Consider the following 13,813-nt stretch of genomic DNA (forward strand, 5'->3'; position numbering starts at 1 on the left):
AATTGGGTGGGACCACAAATCATTTTCTGCATCCAATTAGTTGTCTAATCATCTATAAATGCCTTATATTTTTTCCTAGGACTTTCCATGCCAAATTGTGCTCAGGACAATTCTGATAAGGGCATAGTGACAGTAAGCTTCCCTAACCTAAGGAAAACAAAATTTCTAGAAATCTCTCATCACAATTTCAACTTTTCTCCTTTGCAACAGGATAGAGTGTTAAAGCACGGAACTCTGTATCTAAAGTTGTAGATCACAAAGGATGTGTAAAGAAAGAAAAAACATTCATACATGTAGAGGAATAGAAAGTAAATGGCAAAAATGCACAGCAGTGGCTAATTCTGTGGGTAGATGTACTACCTTAATCAAGGTTATTGGTTGATGGACTAAGGTTTGAATCCCACCTCCACCTGTAGTACCACCCCTGACCAAGGTACTTACTCTAAATTGCTCCAGCAAAATTACCCAGCTGTACAAAAGGGTAAATACTTGTAAATTGCTTAACACTGTAAGTCACTTTGGCGAAAAGCTACAGCAGCACAAGTAAAATCAGTGGTCACAGTATTACATGTGACCAAGTAATGACCCTACGGAAGTTGAAATGTTTTCAAAAACAAGTTGTGCCACAAAAATGACATACTGCAGGTACCTGCCGAACCGAAGAACAAATTGTGACAAAGAAGTACTCTCCTCTGTACTACTCTCGCACCACACTGCCTATTTGTGATCTAGACACACAATCTCCATCACATAAATGGAAGTCTGTGATCCATGTGTTAGAAAACAAGATATATTTAGAGGCCTCCTACCATTTTGGCAAGTTTGGACTACAGAAAGTAATTTCTCATGTTCACGAACTTGATTTCATGCATTTAGTGAAGAGAAACAAGATTTTTAACCTTTGAATGTCTTAATGGAGCACATGAAAACCCATTTTCAAAAAGCAGCATAAACTGAGAAGAGCAGCACTTGCTTGAATTTGGCATATGGAAGCACTGTGCCATGTGAGCATTCTTTGGTGTCGAATTCTATGAAAAAACATCGCAACACCCTACTTGTACACCCTAACCCCAATATGGAAGTGTAATGCATATCTGAGAAAATCCATAATTTGGACCTGAATTCATTTAAAGTGAGCTAATCAACTCAAACTATACCTATTTTAAACCCAAATACAGCAAATTATCAACTGATCATACAAACATGAACCATCTTAGTTGAATAGTTAGAGCTGGTCATCACAACTAAGCCTAACAAAGCAGCTCTCTTAGTTTGAGTACCTCTTAAAGACCATAACCAGCCACTCTCTACCTATTTCCTAAAGTATGACCTGACAGAAAATGTTTCACAAAATTGTGGGCTGGGTAAGTAGCCTGTAGATTGAATTTACAGCACACATTTCACTTTGCTTACAGTAAGTTCTTGTTCTACATTCCATCAAGCATGTCAAGAACAGTGTGTACTACAGTTCACACATAAAGCGCACAGGAGGCAAACAAACAGAACTATCTTCACTTGTCTTTGGCATGGTTTTAAAACAGTAATCAGCTATCCATACCACACTGACACATCTGCGACTTAACATACAAGTCACGTCACCAGTTACTTCTATCAAGCAAAACCTCCCTATAATAAAAACTTCAGGTTTACTTATTTCATGTCACTTCTCTTGTGTACTATGGCACCTATTATACTGGTTCCACAGCATGGTAACATGCATATTATGCTCTATCCCCCCCATTATCAATAACCACCAACCCAGTGTATTGTCATGGTGGTCCAGAATCTATTGAAATATAGGACATAAGACAGGGTACACCCTAGATGGGATGCTAGTCCATTACAAGGCAATCACATATAAACACACAAATGTTTTTTACTTGATCAATTCACTTGAAACATGTGTATCTGTACTGTGGGAGGAAACCAGGGCACATGGAGAAGTAGGAGAAGTACGCAAACACAGGGACTCAATGTGCCAGAGAGCTTACTCTGAGAAGGGTAATAAACGCTCTTGAAACATGCTCACCGATCCGTTTAGTAGTCAAATGAACGAAAGGAGGAAGCTGCTACACGAAGGGGTGACGAGTGGTTGCAGTGCAGGTGGTATACAGAAGCAGGAGATGCGAAGAGAAGTAAGAAGAAAGAATGCAAAGAAAGCACAACAGGGACCAGAATGACAAACGAGTACAAAGACAACTGGGCATCACAAAATTTAGCTTATGCTGCTGACATAGTTCCTGCGTCAGAATCAGAATCAACTTTATTGGCCAAGTATACCTGAGCATACAAGGAATTTGTTTCCGGTTTAGAGCAAACCTACAGTGCACATTCATACACACATACTGAACTAGACATAGACTAATACAAGTATGATTACAGATAATGCAGTAGACAAGAACATAGTACAATGGAGACAGAACACAACACCATGCAAACATAACAAAATTAAATGACCAAGCACAGAGAACAGTAAGCATCGGCCTGTAACACAAAGTGACATTTAGTGCAGTGATTGGTTAGAGAACATATTGCACATGGATATGATGTTGCACAAAAGATATAAAGAAACATACTGCACATGGGTGTGATGTTGCACAAAGTAGGGTACAGCAGTAGTAAAAAGTCAGGAGTTTGGAATCTTCTCAATGTCTGGACATAAGAACTGAGAAAGAGCCGCAATGCAACTTTACTAGTTTAGAACATGTGTTTTAATCCCATTTTCTATTTATCAAGTGAAGGAACAGGAAAAAGATTGACCACTTGCAGGGGTCCTCGCAGGTAACCTAGACTAACATTTTTACTACTGGGGACATGTCGAAAGCTATGCTAACCTGCGCTTCGAAATTAAGAAAGTGGAAATTTTTGTACATTCTGCATATTCACACGCTACAGGTTATGCACATTTTCAAGAATTTTTTTCCCCCAATTGGACATTTACATTTATTTAGCAGACGTTTTTCTCCAAAGCGACGTACATTACATAGAAAATACAGCATGTGCATTACATTAGTAAAAAGAGAGTGATAGATGCAGACATGGGACTTGGTGCAGTTAGTTTCTTTCCCTCACACGAGTGATGAACACAACTGTTGTGATAATGTAATGACAAAATAAAAAAGGAAGGTCATATTTAAACAGGTTTTTAAAGAGTCAGATAAAAACCATGTTGATGGTTTTTTTAGAGTGAAACATGATACACGTTTCGCACACTTAAATAAATGCATAGAAACTATCCGGTGGGGTATGAAGTGCACAATATGTTCCTCTAAAACTGAATTCACTTGAAGGTGGACAATTCTAATTCAGGTGAAAATACATGTGCAATGGACTGGTATGCCATCCTAGGTGTACCCTATCTAGCCTAGTACCTTGTGTTTCTGGAATAGGCTCTGGACCACCACAACCCTGCCTTAGGATAAGCAGTAACTCAACAAGTTAAAAAAACATCTGTCTGCAGTGTCCCTGACCGTAAATCCACACCAAAAAGCAAAAGGGCCTTCATTTAGGCTCCAAATTAAATTAAATGCAGAGACACATGGCATGCACTTTGTGCCTCAAATCAGAACTCTGCAGTTACGCGAACTTTAGTGTCTGTACTTGGCGTGCAGTCCGAACACCGCGGAGCAGCACCGGGAAAGGAAACCACACACGGGTTCAACCACCATCCATCCGGCCGTCCCTCAAACTAATCGTTTGCGACCTCCAAGAGCGGAACCACAAGATGCGGCGTCTCGTACCGAACGGCACAGCCGCTCAGGTATTCTGGACCCTCTTAAAATCGAGCCAAATACAATATCCCAAGACTGCTGAAGCATGGAGGGTGCGAGTGGAGGAACAATGGAAGTGAGAGACTGGTGAATGTAAGCGTTTACCACACCATGAGTGCCAACTGCTACCATGATGACTCATGAGCAAACAAAGCCAGTACCAACAACACATTATGATCTATCTACATGAACTGAAACTGTTTTATAATATACTAAATAATGTAGTTACATACATATATCATACACAAGGCACTTATATCAGTCCATTATTGACAACCAGTAAGTAACTATTTAAATTGAGCACTGAAATGAGAGAAATGTAAGAATTTCTGCTGATGAGGAGTATAATTAATGTAATTCCGTAACATGGGATAATAAGGGCTGTGTGAATTATCTGCTGGAGCGCGCGCGCACGCACACCCGCACACACACACCCACACAAGGGTATCATTATGCATGTATCAAATTCCATACATAACATTTCACATATTTATCATGTGGAAGAGTGCTAGGGTGCTTCACAACTGACAGGAGGATTAGCAAGGACCACGCAGCAATGAGGTAAACTGCTCAACTTCCACTACATGCAACGCACATAATCATGGAATATCATGTCGCGGCTGTTTATTTAAATAAAAAAAAAAAAAATTATTCCCCAGTTCCAAAGGACAAAAGTTAGCCAGCCAGCCAGGACGGCAGCTCCGCAACATCATGCCTTTCCCCCTCGAACAAACAAAGCGTGAGAGAAGTGCATCATCAGCTAACGCGCGAGCACACAAGTCAAGTGCAGAAGAACTCGACCGCGAGCTGTGTTCGACTTTGGAGGTGGTGGGAGGGCTGTGCGCGAGGGGCTGCGCGAGGCTGCGCGCCGCGGGCAGTTCTGGCCTCTCCGAACCCCACTGCCGCACACTGACACACGGGCTCCGAACGCACGCGGACCGAACTCCAGACGAACGTCATGAAATTAAAAGCACACGAAGATGTGAAGACACAGATCGCGTGTGAACGCATTCCGCTTTTCTGCACGGAAGAGGACCAACCCCCTCCCTCCTCCATGCCTCCCATGGCATGTAAAAAGTCAACAAAAACAGCCCGACCGAGGCTCCCCACTCAGCTCGCACCCGTGCAGAGATGACGACGCCCCCCCCCAACGCAGCGAGCAACAGATAATGCTTTTTTACCTCCCGCTTCGAGCCTCGCTTCTTTATTTTTAATGCGTCTCATTCGATTTGTCTGGCTGGCGTTCACAGCCCACACGATCGATTATCCGTGAACATCCTGCACACAGGAAAAGTCGGCCGCACGCCTCCTCGTAACATTTGCGCACGCGATTGGCTGGAGTGCGAGTGAAAAGGCAGCAGGCCAAGTTTATGAAATTTCATTGGGTTGATTCTGAGATGGACAAGCAGTTGGACCAATTAGCTATGAATAAGTCTTAAATGAAATGTCGAACGCACGGCCCCCTGGTTAGTGTGTCCCCCCCAGTTACACCTCCCGGCTCGTAGTGGAGGATTGAACACGTTAGTTACCGAGTTGGTTGTAGGTTTATCATAACAATACAGTGTTTTTCTTAGTCACTTTTCATCCATTTGCTTTGGTCTCTTTATATTATTCACCTCATATGTTACAAGTCTTGTTGATAGTTTATCTTGCAAAACATCACTAAGATGAACTTTTCATACTATATACTATACACTATATGTTGTATCTTTGTTAATGATTCTGATCACATCGGCCAGCCTTGATTTTCAGCATAGACTCTCTCCTGAAAATGTAATTTAGCTAGAAACCAGGCTTAATCAAGACACAGAGGACCAACCTATTAATTATTAACTGACATTATATTACATGTTAGCGAGCTGGTTCTCTTCCATATCACTGTCACTGTGCGTGTTATATACGCTTCTCTTTGTCTGCATACATATCTAAAGAAAAGGGACTAATTCCTAGAGACTTACATTTATGGAAATATGAGCAAGCAAATGGAATGTAGAAAAAAGTCTTAAATTTAATAAGTGCGGATAAATACAAAAAAAGTGCACTTACGTAAACACTCACTGTCAATAACTACTTGTTCTAATCTAAGGCAGGGTCAGTGTGGTCCAGAGTCTTCACACACACACTTATTCGCTCAGACATCCACACACAAAAACGTGACTATGAATTACAAGTTGCTTGATGTCTTTCAGATCTAAATTAGAGTACAAGGTGACAACGGCCATCCGATTTCCAAGTTAGGAAAAACACAACAGATAGCTTCAGAACGCATTTTAGTGTTTATATTAATGCAACTTTGAGTACTCAGAGTACATTTGAAGCCCAAGTCACCAGGTGTGTTTGTAGTTTAAAAGTATTGTACATGGTTAAATGTGTATGACTTGTCACACTGTCAAAATACATTCATACAGTAGGGAAGCATTTGATATACAGAATAAACTGTGCACAAATTCTGGACACCCCTGGCCAAATATTGTGTTTTGCTGATTTTCTAAGTGAAAAGAAGTTTACCTCTGAGGAGCTGAAGCTTCAACAGGTTCGTCAGACATTAACTTTTTTAACTTAGAAAATCAACAAAACGTTTAATTTGACCATGGGTGCCAGAACTTTCGCACATGACTGTATACTGTAGCTGAATTTTCTTGTGTCCACTACTGAACAACTTTGTGAAATTCTGATCTTCCAGAGAGGATCATTTCAGAATTTCAGAATAAATGTATACCATCTAAAAACAATGCAATTAATTAGGTAAAACATGAAAAACCTTGTTTGTATGCTGTTTTTGTTTGAATACAAGTCAAAGCAAATTTACTAATCACTCATTCTTGGTTTTATTAGCATTTTCCATACTGTCCCAACTTTTTTGAAATTGGGGTTGTACAATACAGAGTTGAGCAGGTGAATATTCCAAATATTATATGAATTTAGAAGATATCTAGGTCAGCCGGCAGTCACAGAAGCACCCCATGCCAACTGAAGATGATGACTGACTGCCATGATGGACAAGACATACAATGCTGAGTTGGGAATTCAAGCTACCATACAGCAACAATAATAATATTATTACCTGTAAACTGACGCAGAAGTCTTATTTAATCTAGAAAGCCGAGGATGGGTGGGCAGCCACTGGCCCTTGGACCCCCAGAGGATTTTCTCTCCCTCAGTTTTCAGTTGTGAGTTTTTGTTCTTTACCTCTGTGGCCAGTAGGCATACTTATAGCATTATAAAAGCAGTATATTATAGTGGGTAGTCAACTGTCTTCTTTGTTTCCTTATCTGATGTATTTGTTTTTCTTGCCTTATGCCTGTGTTACAGCGTTCTGTCACTGCATGAGAAAAGCGTTCTATATAAATAAATTGAATTGAACTGAGTCATAACATAACACAGATTTCCCTTTTTTTAATGCAACATTTCTGATCAAATGAGGGTAATGAATGTATCTGGAGGTCTCAGTATGCGGGCAGAAACGACACTTTTTTTTCTTGCCCTGTACATCTCCCGCTTGGTTTTTAGACTTTTGACACCATATATTTACACTTTTTAAAGAGGTTTGTCTGTTCGCACCGCCACCCAGCGCTTATAAACACAGTACTAGGACTCCCGTTTTGCTTCAGTGAAATGTGCCCTGCATCCTACATCATGCTCTCATGTCCAAAAACAACAGTACAGTAACACCACTATGTCCTATTAATGTCCTTAAAGGTTTGTACAGAGAGTCTTGTGGTGGTTTTTAATCCGAAGTATTTGGGAGAGGCGACTTCGCTCTACTACGTCATTGTTGGAACGCGCTCAGTTTCCGGGTGTGGAAACCTGCAGCCAGGCTCGTGCCATTGCATTGCTTCGGTTCTCACGGATTTTAGTGGTGGTCTACGCATTCCTACGCTTCTGTGGTATGTCTACACGAGTGGGGTATTGAGGGCATCATCTTAATTAATTCCTTTGATTTTATTTCTGGGATTTTCTGGAAACTGATAACCTTTGCTGTAACACAGGTCCGCCAGCGTATTATACCGCACACGCCAACACCGAAGCTCCTCACGCAGCTTAATTGCATATATTGATCTAATCTTACTAATTGTTGTCTTCTTTTTTGAATGGATTCGTGACGTTCCAGAACCTGTTTTATCTCAGTTTAAGAACTCCGACAGAAGCGGTTGTGTGGAAGTTTGCACGCAGCTGTTGAACTTAGACAGCTGCGAAAAAGAGCGTCTCCCCCAGTTTTTAACTACTAGCCTTGATGTGTTGTTCCACTCAACATGTGTGTGTGTGTGTAAAGCTCCATGGAGTATCATAAAGGATATATGCACTATTCTGCTTTTCCCAGTCAGGAGCTGACACGTTGTAACGCTGCTGCCCAGCATTGCGTCATATTGACGCGGCGCGCGCACGCGACACTGGCGAAGCGAGATTGATTGCCAGCGATTGGACCCTCGTCGCAATGTAAGATCGTATTTTACCATGATTCTGGGCGATTTCAATAGATTTCAGTGAAAATGTACGCCTATAGACTCGTAGAGACGCGTGTAGGGTAAAGGTGTTGGGTGTGGCCTTACTTAAATATGTAGTATAACAAGAGAAGCTGGTGGTGTGGTTGGAAGGAGTGTCAGTGTAGCTCAGCTCATTTCTCAGAGGTGATTTTGCATTTATGTAGCCGATCCTCTTCCCAAAAGCATTTATTTATCCTTTTATGCATCACATATTTATTATACTGGAACAATTCAGGGTGAGTATCTTGCTCAAGGGTACTACAGCAGGAGGTGGAATTTGAACCCAGGTCCTTTGAGAGCAAGGTGGTGACTCTAATCACAGCACTTACTGCTGGCTCCAACTGTCCATAGTTTTTATTTTTTTCTTTTAAAAATTTCAGCGGGGACTCATATCTCCAGTCTCTTGCTTTGGAGGCTACTGAGTGAGATATATAGAGGCAGAAGGACTGATTCTTAATGACATGAGTTCCTCAAAGTCTCTCTCATTATTACCATTCCTCTTATCATTCTTTTAAACGTTTGCTATGTATTAACATGTTTATCTACTTTTTTCTGTTGGGTTTTCTTTCAGAGCCCCTTCACTATACAAAAGGAAATATGGTTCCTACAGCAGGTGCCCATCTGACCTAAAATAAAGGTACACGGTGACATGTGAGGTTGTCATCAAAATGTGATTTGAGAGTGTATATTACTACACCAGAATCGTTGTCCACAGCATGGCAGAGAGGTGTGAAACGAAGATGCAGGAAAAGAAGAGCGCAGAGAGCAATGCTGGGACGGGATTGAAGGATGCCTTTAAAGTGCTGTCCCGTGCCTCTCAAGAAAGGGTGCAAAGCCTCACTTTTAAGATGGGTAGCAGCCAGGCTGAAGTGCTGGTACATGCCATGTGTCTGATTTGCCTCAAGAAGGGACAAGAAGCACTGGTTAAACTCAAAACCCTACAGGACAGCAGCCTGGCAAAACACCTGGCCGAGATGGTGAAGATGCAGAGCCTGGTGGACTACAGAATGGAGAGCCTGAACTCCCCTGACTCTCAAGTGGATACCTTAATAGAACTGGCAAGGGTCTTCAGCGTCTTAGCCCAGGAGAAGTTGTGCAGTGAGTCACAGCGGGATGAAGCATATCGGGTTGCTCTGCGGGCATCTGAGCATAACATGGTTGGTAAAGAGGAAAGTCGGTATGGGGAGCAGCTGATGAAAGAGGTAAAAGAGGCTTGTGGTGCTCATGTTGTTACTATGGGAAGTTCTGAGATTTCATGTCCTGGGGGCAGAACACTAAAATCGTCCTTGGGTGATAACTCAATTTTCTCATGTGGTAACAGGGGACTGGATAGGGGAAGCACAGCCATCCCAATACAAGGCAGCCAGTGTGGTCTGTCAGCAAAGGGAGCTGAACGTAGTTCCCCATCCTCACTTCGAACAAGCTCTCCTAATGAGATGTCTTTCCCCAGTCACCTGGAGGTCAGCGCGTCCCCTACCACAGAGTTTAATTTGCACAGAATAAACTGGGACATGCAGAACCTGAAGTTGATACCTTCACAATCCTCTAAAGAGGATATTTCTCAGTCCTTACCACTTGCTCAATCTGAAGCAGGAATCCAGGACAGCACTGCTGAGGAAGCAGTGCTTGGAAGTGTAAGCATGCCTTCTGCTCAAGTTTCATGTCTGCCCATTCCACATCTTTCTCCCCAACCAGCATCACACCATTTTGTACCATGCACTGAAAGCTCTGAGATCAGTTCATCTTTGGCACCCAAAAGTAATGACTCTAAGTCTCAGCTCAGAATGGAAAGTTCCGTGAAACAGATCAACAAAACTTCATCATTTGCTCCAATTTTTTCCACTGAGAACAAAAACACTGAAACCCAAACTATTGAAAATGCATTCAGTGACATTTCAAAGACCGTTCTATCCCAAAACAAGACTGAAAATGAAAAAGACAAGGAGGATGAAGAGGAGGAAGATGAACCAATATTTTTTTCTTTTGTGATCTTCCATGCTCCAGAAGATCTAGATATGGCTGAGAAGTTGCAAAAAAAACTGGAAGGGCTAGGAATTGGTGAGGGGGCCACTTTCAGCCAGGATTTTCTAGTCCCTGGAAGGTCCCAGCTGAAATGTGTGGAAGATGCCATTGATAACTCTGCCTTCACCATCTTACTTCTCTCACGTAACTTCAGTAACCACCTGCACGAGTTCCAAACCAATTCTGCTCTCATGAACTCCATTCAGAAACGTCACAAGTACAATTCCGTCATTCCACTACTGCCTAGTAAGAACTCCATGCCTCCTGAGGACATCCCCAGGCCCCTAAGAATATATGTTCCTTTGTATGAAAGCGGGTGCTTTGACAAGGCAGCAAGGAAGGCATTTGCACCAGAGATGATTAGGAAGCAGAAGCAATTGTGGAGCAAAGATCAGCTCATCAGGAAGCAACAAGAGAAGCAGGACAGACTAAAGGAAAAATGTGAGAGGGATAAGATCCTAGCCTATGAAGCCAACAAGACTTTATACCTGGAGAAAATGCGACTTTACTGGTTGCAGCAGCTGCAGATTCAATGTTCTGCGATGAGTCAGTTTCCAATACCTGGACCACCACACACGATTGGTTGTCCTCCAGTGCACATTCCCAATATGTCACAACAACCCTTCTATAATGCAGACTGGCCGTTCAGTTTGAACGTTCCACTGGCACACCAGCAGCCCAATATTCATATTGAGAATGCGAGCTACGTCATGCTTGGAAACAATTCCCAGATGACAGTAGGAGGGGGTGCTGAAGACTGTAGAGGGGATGAGGAGCTGGACAAATCAAATATTCAGGAATGAGTGAAAACACAAGAGTAATGTGCCTTCGTGTTTATATCCCAATGTTTTTTTACCATCCAAATGAAACTACTTGAATGTAAGTGATTAATGTATGAGGCTGAAAACCTTGCATGGGTGCGTTTGAGAATTTGACATGGTTCCAGATACTTCAAGCTTTTCTGATACAGGTTCTCTAACCGGGTGCTGTGCCAATAATTCAAACAGAGATTAAGCATGGGTGTTAAGGTATTGCACAGGTCAGCTGGTCATAAATCTAGATTAATTCTGAATACATTTATCTATTTGTTCATAATTTCTTTTCCTATTTGTATACATTTTTGAAACAATATTGCTGTATTTCTAATTTATCAAGACCCTTTGAAAAAGGTTGCTGTAAGGGATCATTCTTTGATGATGCAGTGTGCAGTAATATTCTCAAATAGTACAAATACTCTTATGCAGTGTGAATGTGGCTCAAAAGGTGAAAGCAAATGCAGACAACTAGGACTGTTTAACACTGATACTCCTCTCTAAAGAAAAAAATGCAGTAATTTCATTTTGTATTTTTTTGTGTTTACAATACAATAAATTGAAAACTTGCACAAAAATTTACATAAAGTTGATGCTGGACCACATGATATGAAGCAGTCTTGTACCTGAAAGAATTTATGCAATATTTTAATACACTACAGAGAAGAGAACTACATTTTATTCTCAGTGTAACTGAATGACAGGCTGGTAGTTTCTGTTGCTATTACTATAGTTATGTTTCAGCTATAAATATGTCTCATTACTTTGAGTAATGAAGTATCATTACTAATACTTTATCCCAGCTAACTGCTTGCCATTTATTCTTCCACTTTCTGTTCAGACTGATTCAGGATATGCAGATTAAACTGTAGACTTGTTATAAGACATTTAAAATCAATTTAGTATTTTGAGATATAACAGAAATCTGAATCGATTTCATAATCAGGTGGACTAACAAAATGTTTTCTAAACATGTTGTGATGTTAACAATCATATTTTTAAATTCATATCTCATACTTTGAAGTCCATGACAACCTGGGGGGTTTGTATGTACAGTACAGGCTTTGCCAATTATTTAAACACTTAAGGAATTGCTTCTTCTATTAATCTATATCTGTCGTCCATTAATATGGCACACAGTTTTTTGGCTTTTACAAAGAAAATGTTCTGTAATTGTTACTGTTTGTGATGTTTGCTGTTTTATCAAAAACAGAAACTCATATCTTCAGGTGGTATCTCATCTCTGATAAACTGTCCCTGTGACCTTCCTTGCCCAACTGTACTTTTAATAAACACCCACCTAAGTGCTTTGTACATAATGTATGCAATACTGTATGCTATATTAGTAATGGTCTATGTTTAAAATTGCTGCCTTCCAGTCAAAGGACCCAGGTTCAAGTCCCACCTCTTCCTTTAGTACCCTGGAGCAAGGTACTTACCCAGAATTGCTCCAGTAACAATTACCCAGCTGTATAAATGGGTAAATCCCTGTAAGTAGCTTAACACAGTAAGTCGCTTTCACAAAAAGTGTCTGTTAAATAAATGCAATGTAAATTCCTCCTTTGAGGCCAGTGCAGAGCACAGCTGAACTTTTCACCAACCTGTGGCTTCTAGTCATTATGTCCTGCTGATGTTTTACAAAGGCTCCGACACAGGATTCCCACACAATGTCTGGTGCAGTAGGCAGTCCACCATATTTAACATTTCTTACCACACAAGCAGCTAACAGTAATGTCATGATGTATTTGTTTCACGTGCAATCATGCCAACTCGCTAGCTCTAAGTATATGATGTGTTAAACAGGAAAGAGTACAATAACAAGGTGACCAAATAAGCCTTTGGTTACTTTCAAATCGAGAGTGGACTTTTTCCCTTTTCTCTTCTTTATCAGGGTGCTAAGAAAAAGTTTCATATTCCCATCTAGGTCCCCATTACAAGCTTTAGCATAATGTCTATTAACTATGAAATGCTCTATTATTAAGATTAAGATACTAAGTAATAGCTTTCACCAAACTGAATTGCACTGTTAAGGTATTTACCCATTTAGACAGCTGGGTAATTTTACTAGCACAATTTAGGGTAAGTACCTTGCTTAAGGGTATTATAGGCATGTTCTCTATTTAGCTATGAAAACAGAGTAATGACTGAGAGGATGTACAACTCAAACTGTTTAGGCTGGTATTTTACAGTCATTTTAAAGCTACTGATACAGTGGAAACTGGCCATAGGTTTGGCTCAGAGAAATGGGGGTTATAGTCCTTGTAACATGAGTCCGTGTCCTGAACTCCTGTAACAGTTCCAGGTTTAAAATACAAATCCCAGAAAGTAAAGCACTAAAACATCATCCAGAAGGTTTACTATAGACTACTGGGAATTGTAGTTGATATGGAGTTATTGCTTTTTTTAACGCATGTTTCACATTCACAGACCAGTGGTTAGTAAACTCACTACAGCTATAGTTTAAAACAAAACTATCAAAATGATTTTATCAGTTTCAGATTGTCCTATTCTACAATAAAACCTCATTCATGGTGAAAGCCATTCATTACTCAGTATTAGATTAAACAATAAACATATCACAGAAAAAAATATACTTGTGAAACTGGCCTGAATGACTAATTTGGTATCATTATTGACATTCCAGTCTGTCTGGCTAAATGAAAATGTGTGGATCGGTAGATATTTGTTGAATTAATATACATTCCCTTTGGGTATTGATTACAAC

General features: G+C 40.7%; 2 protein-coding genes across 4 annotated transcripts in view; one reads left to right on the plus strand and one right to left on the minus strand.

Annotated features, from left to right (window-relative positions):
• Positions 1-5,088, minus strand: part of LOC108940292 (lysine-specific demethylase 4B-like) — a 78,842-nt gene extending 73,754 nt beyond the window's left edge. The window contains exon 1 of the mRNA XM_018762332.2: positions 4,952-5,088. Within this exon, the coding sequence (XP_018617848.2) occupies positions 4,952-4,994 (43 nt within the window). The 5' untranslated portion in view covers positions 4,995-5,088. The remainder of the gene's footprint in view (positions 1-4,951) is intronic.
• Positions 5,089-7,559: 2,471 nt separating this feature from the next.
• Positions 7,560-11,484, plus strand: ticam1 (TIR domain containing adaptor molecule 1). 3 transcript variants are annotated; one of them, XM_018760018.2, is made up of 4 exons: positions 7,560-7,657; positions 8,092-8,207; positions 8,826-8,891; positions 8,970-11,484. In XM_018760018.2, the coding sequence occupies exon 4, from the start codon at positions 8,971-8,973 to the stop codon at positions 11,077-11,079; it is 2,109 nt and encodes a 702-aa protein (XP_018615534.2). In that variant the 5' UTR covers positions 7,560-7,657; positions 8,092-8,207; positions 8,826-8,891; position 8,970; the 3' UTR covers positions 11,080-11,484. The 3 variants fall into 3 exon arrangements, with proteins under 3 accessions (XP_018615534.2, XP_018615517.2, XP_018615526.2); XM_018760001.2 differs by having other exon boundaries at positions 8,826-11,484; XM_018760010.2 differs by lacking the exon at positions 8,092-8,207 and having other exon boundaries at positions 8,826-11,484.
• The last annotated feature ends 2,329 nt before the right edge of the window (positions 11,485-13,813 follow it).

The sequence above is a fragment of the Scleropages formosus genome, chromosome 2, assembly GCF_900964775.1.
Source record: "Scleropages formosus chromosome 2, fSclFor1.1, whole genome shotgun sequence".
In the NCBI taxonomy this organism is placed as follows: Eukaryota; Metazoa; Chordata; class Actinopteri; order Osteoglossiformes; family Osteoglossidae; genus Scleropages; species Scleropages formosus.

Bases quoted from the DNA above. Each gene is read 5' to 3' on its own strand.
- ticam1 (XM_018760001.2), top strand. From the start codon at position 8,971: ATGGCAGAGAGGTGTGAAACGAAGATGCAGGAAAAGAAGAGCGCAGAG.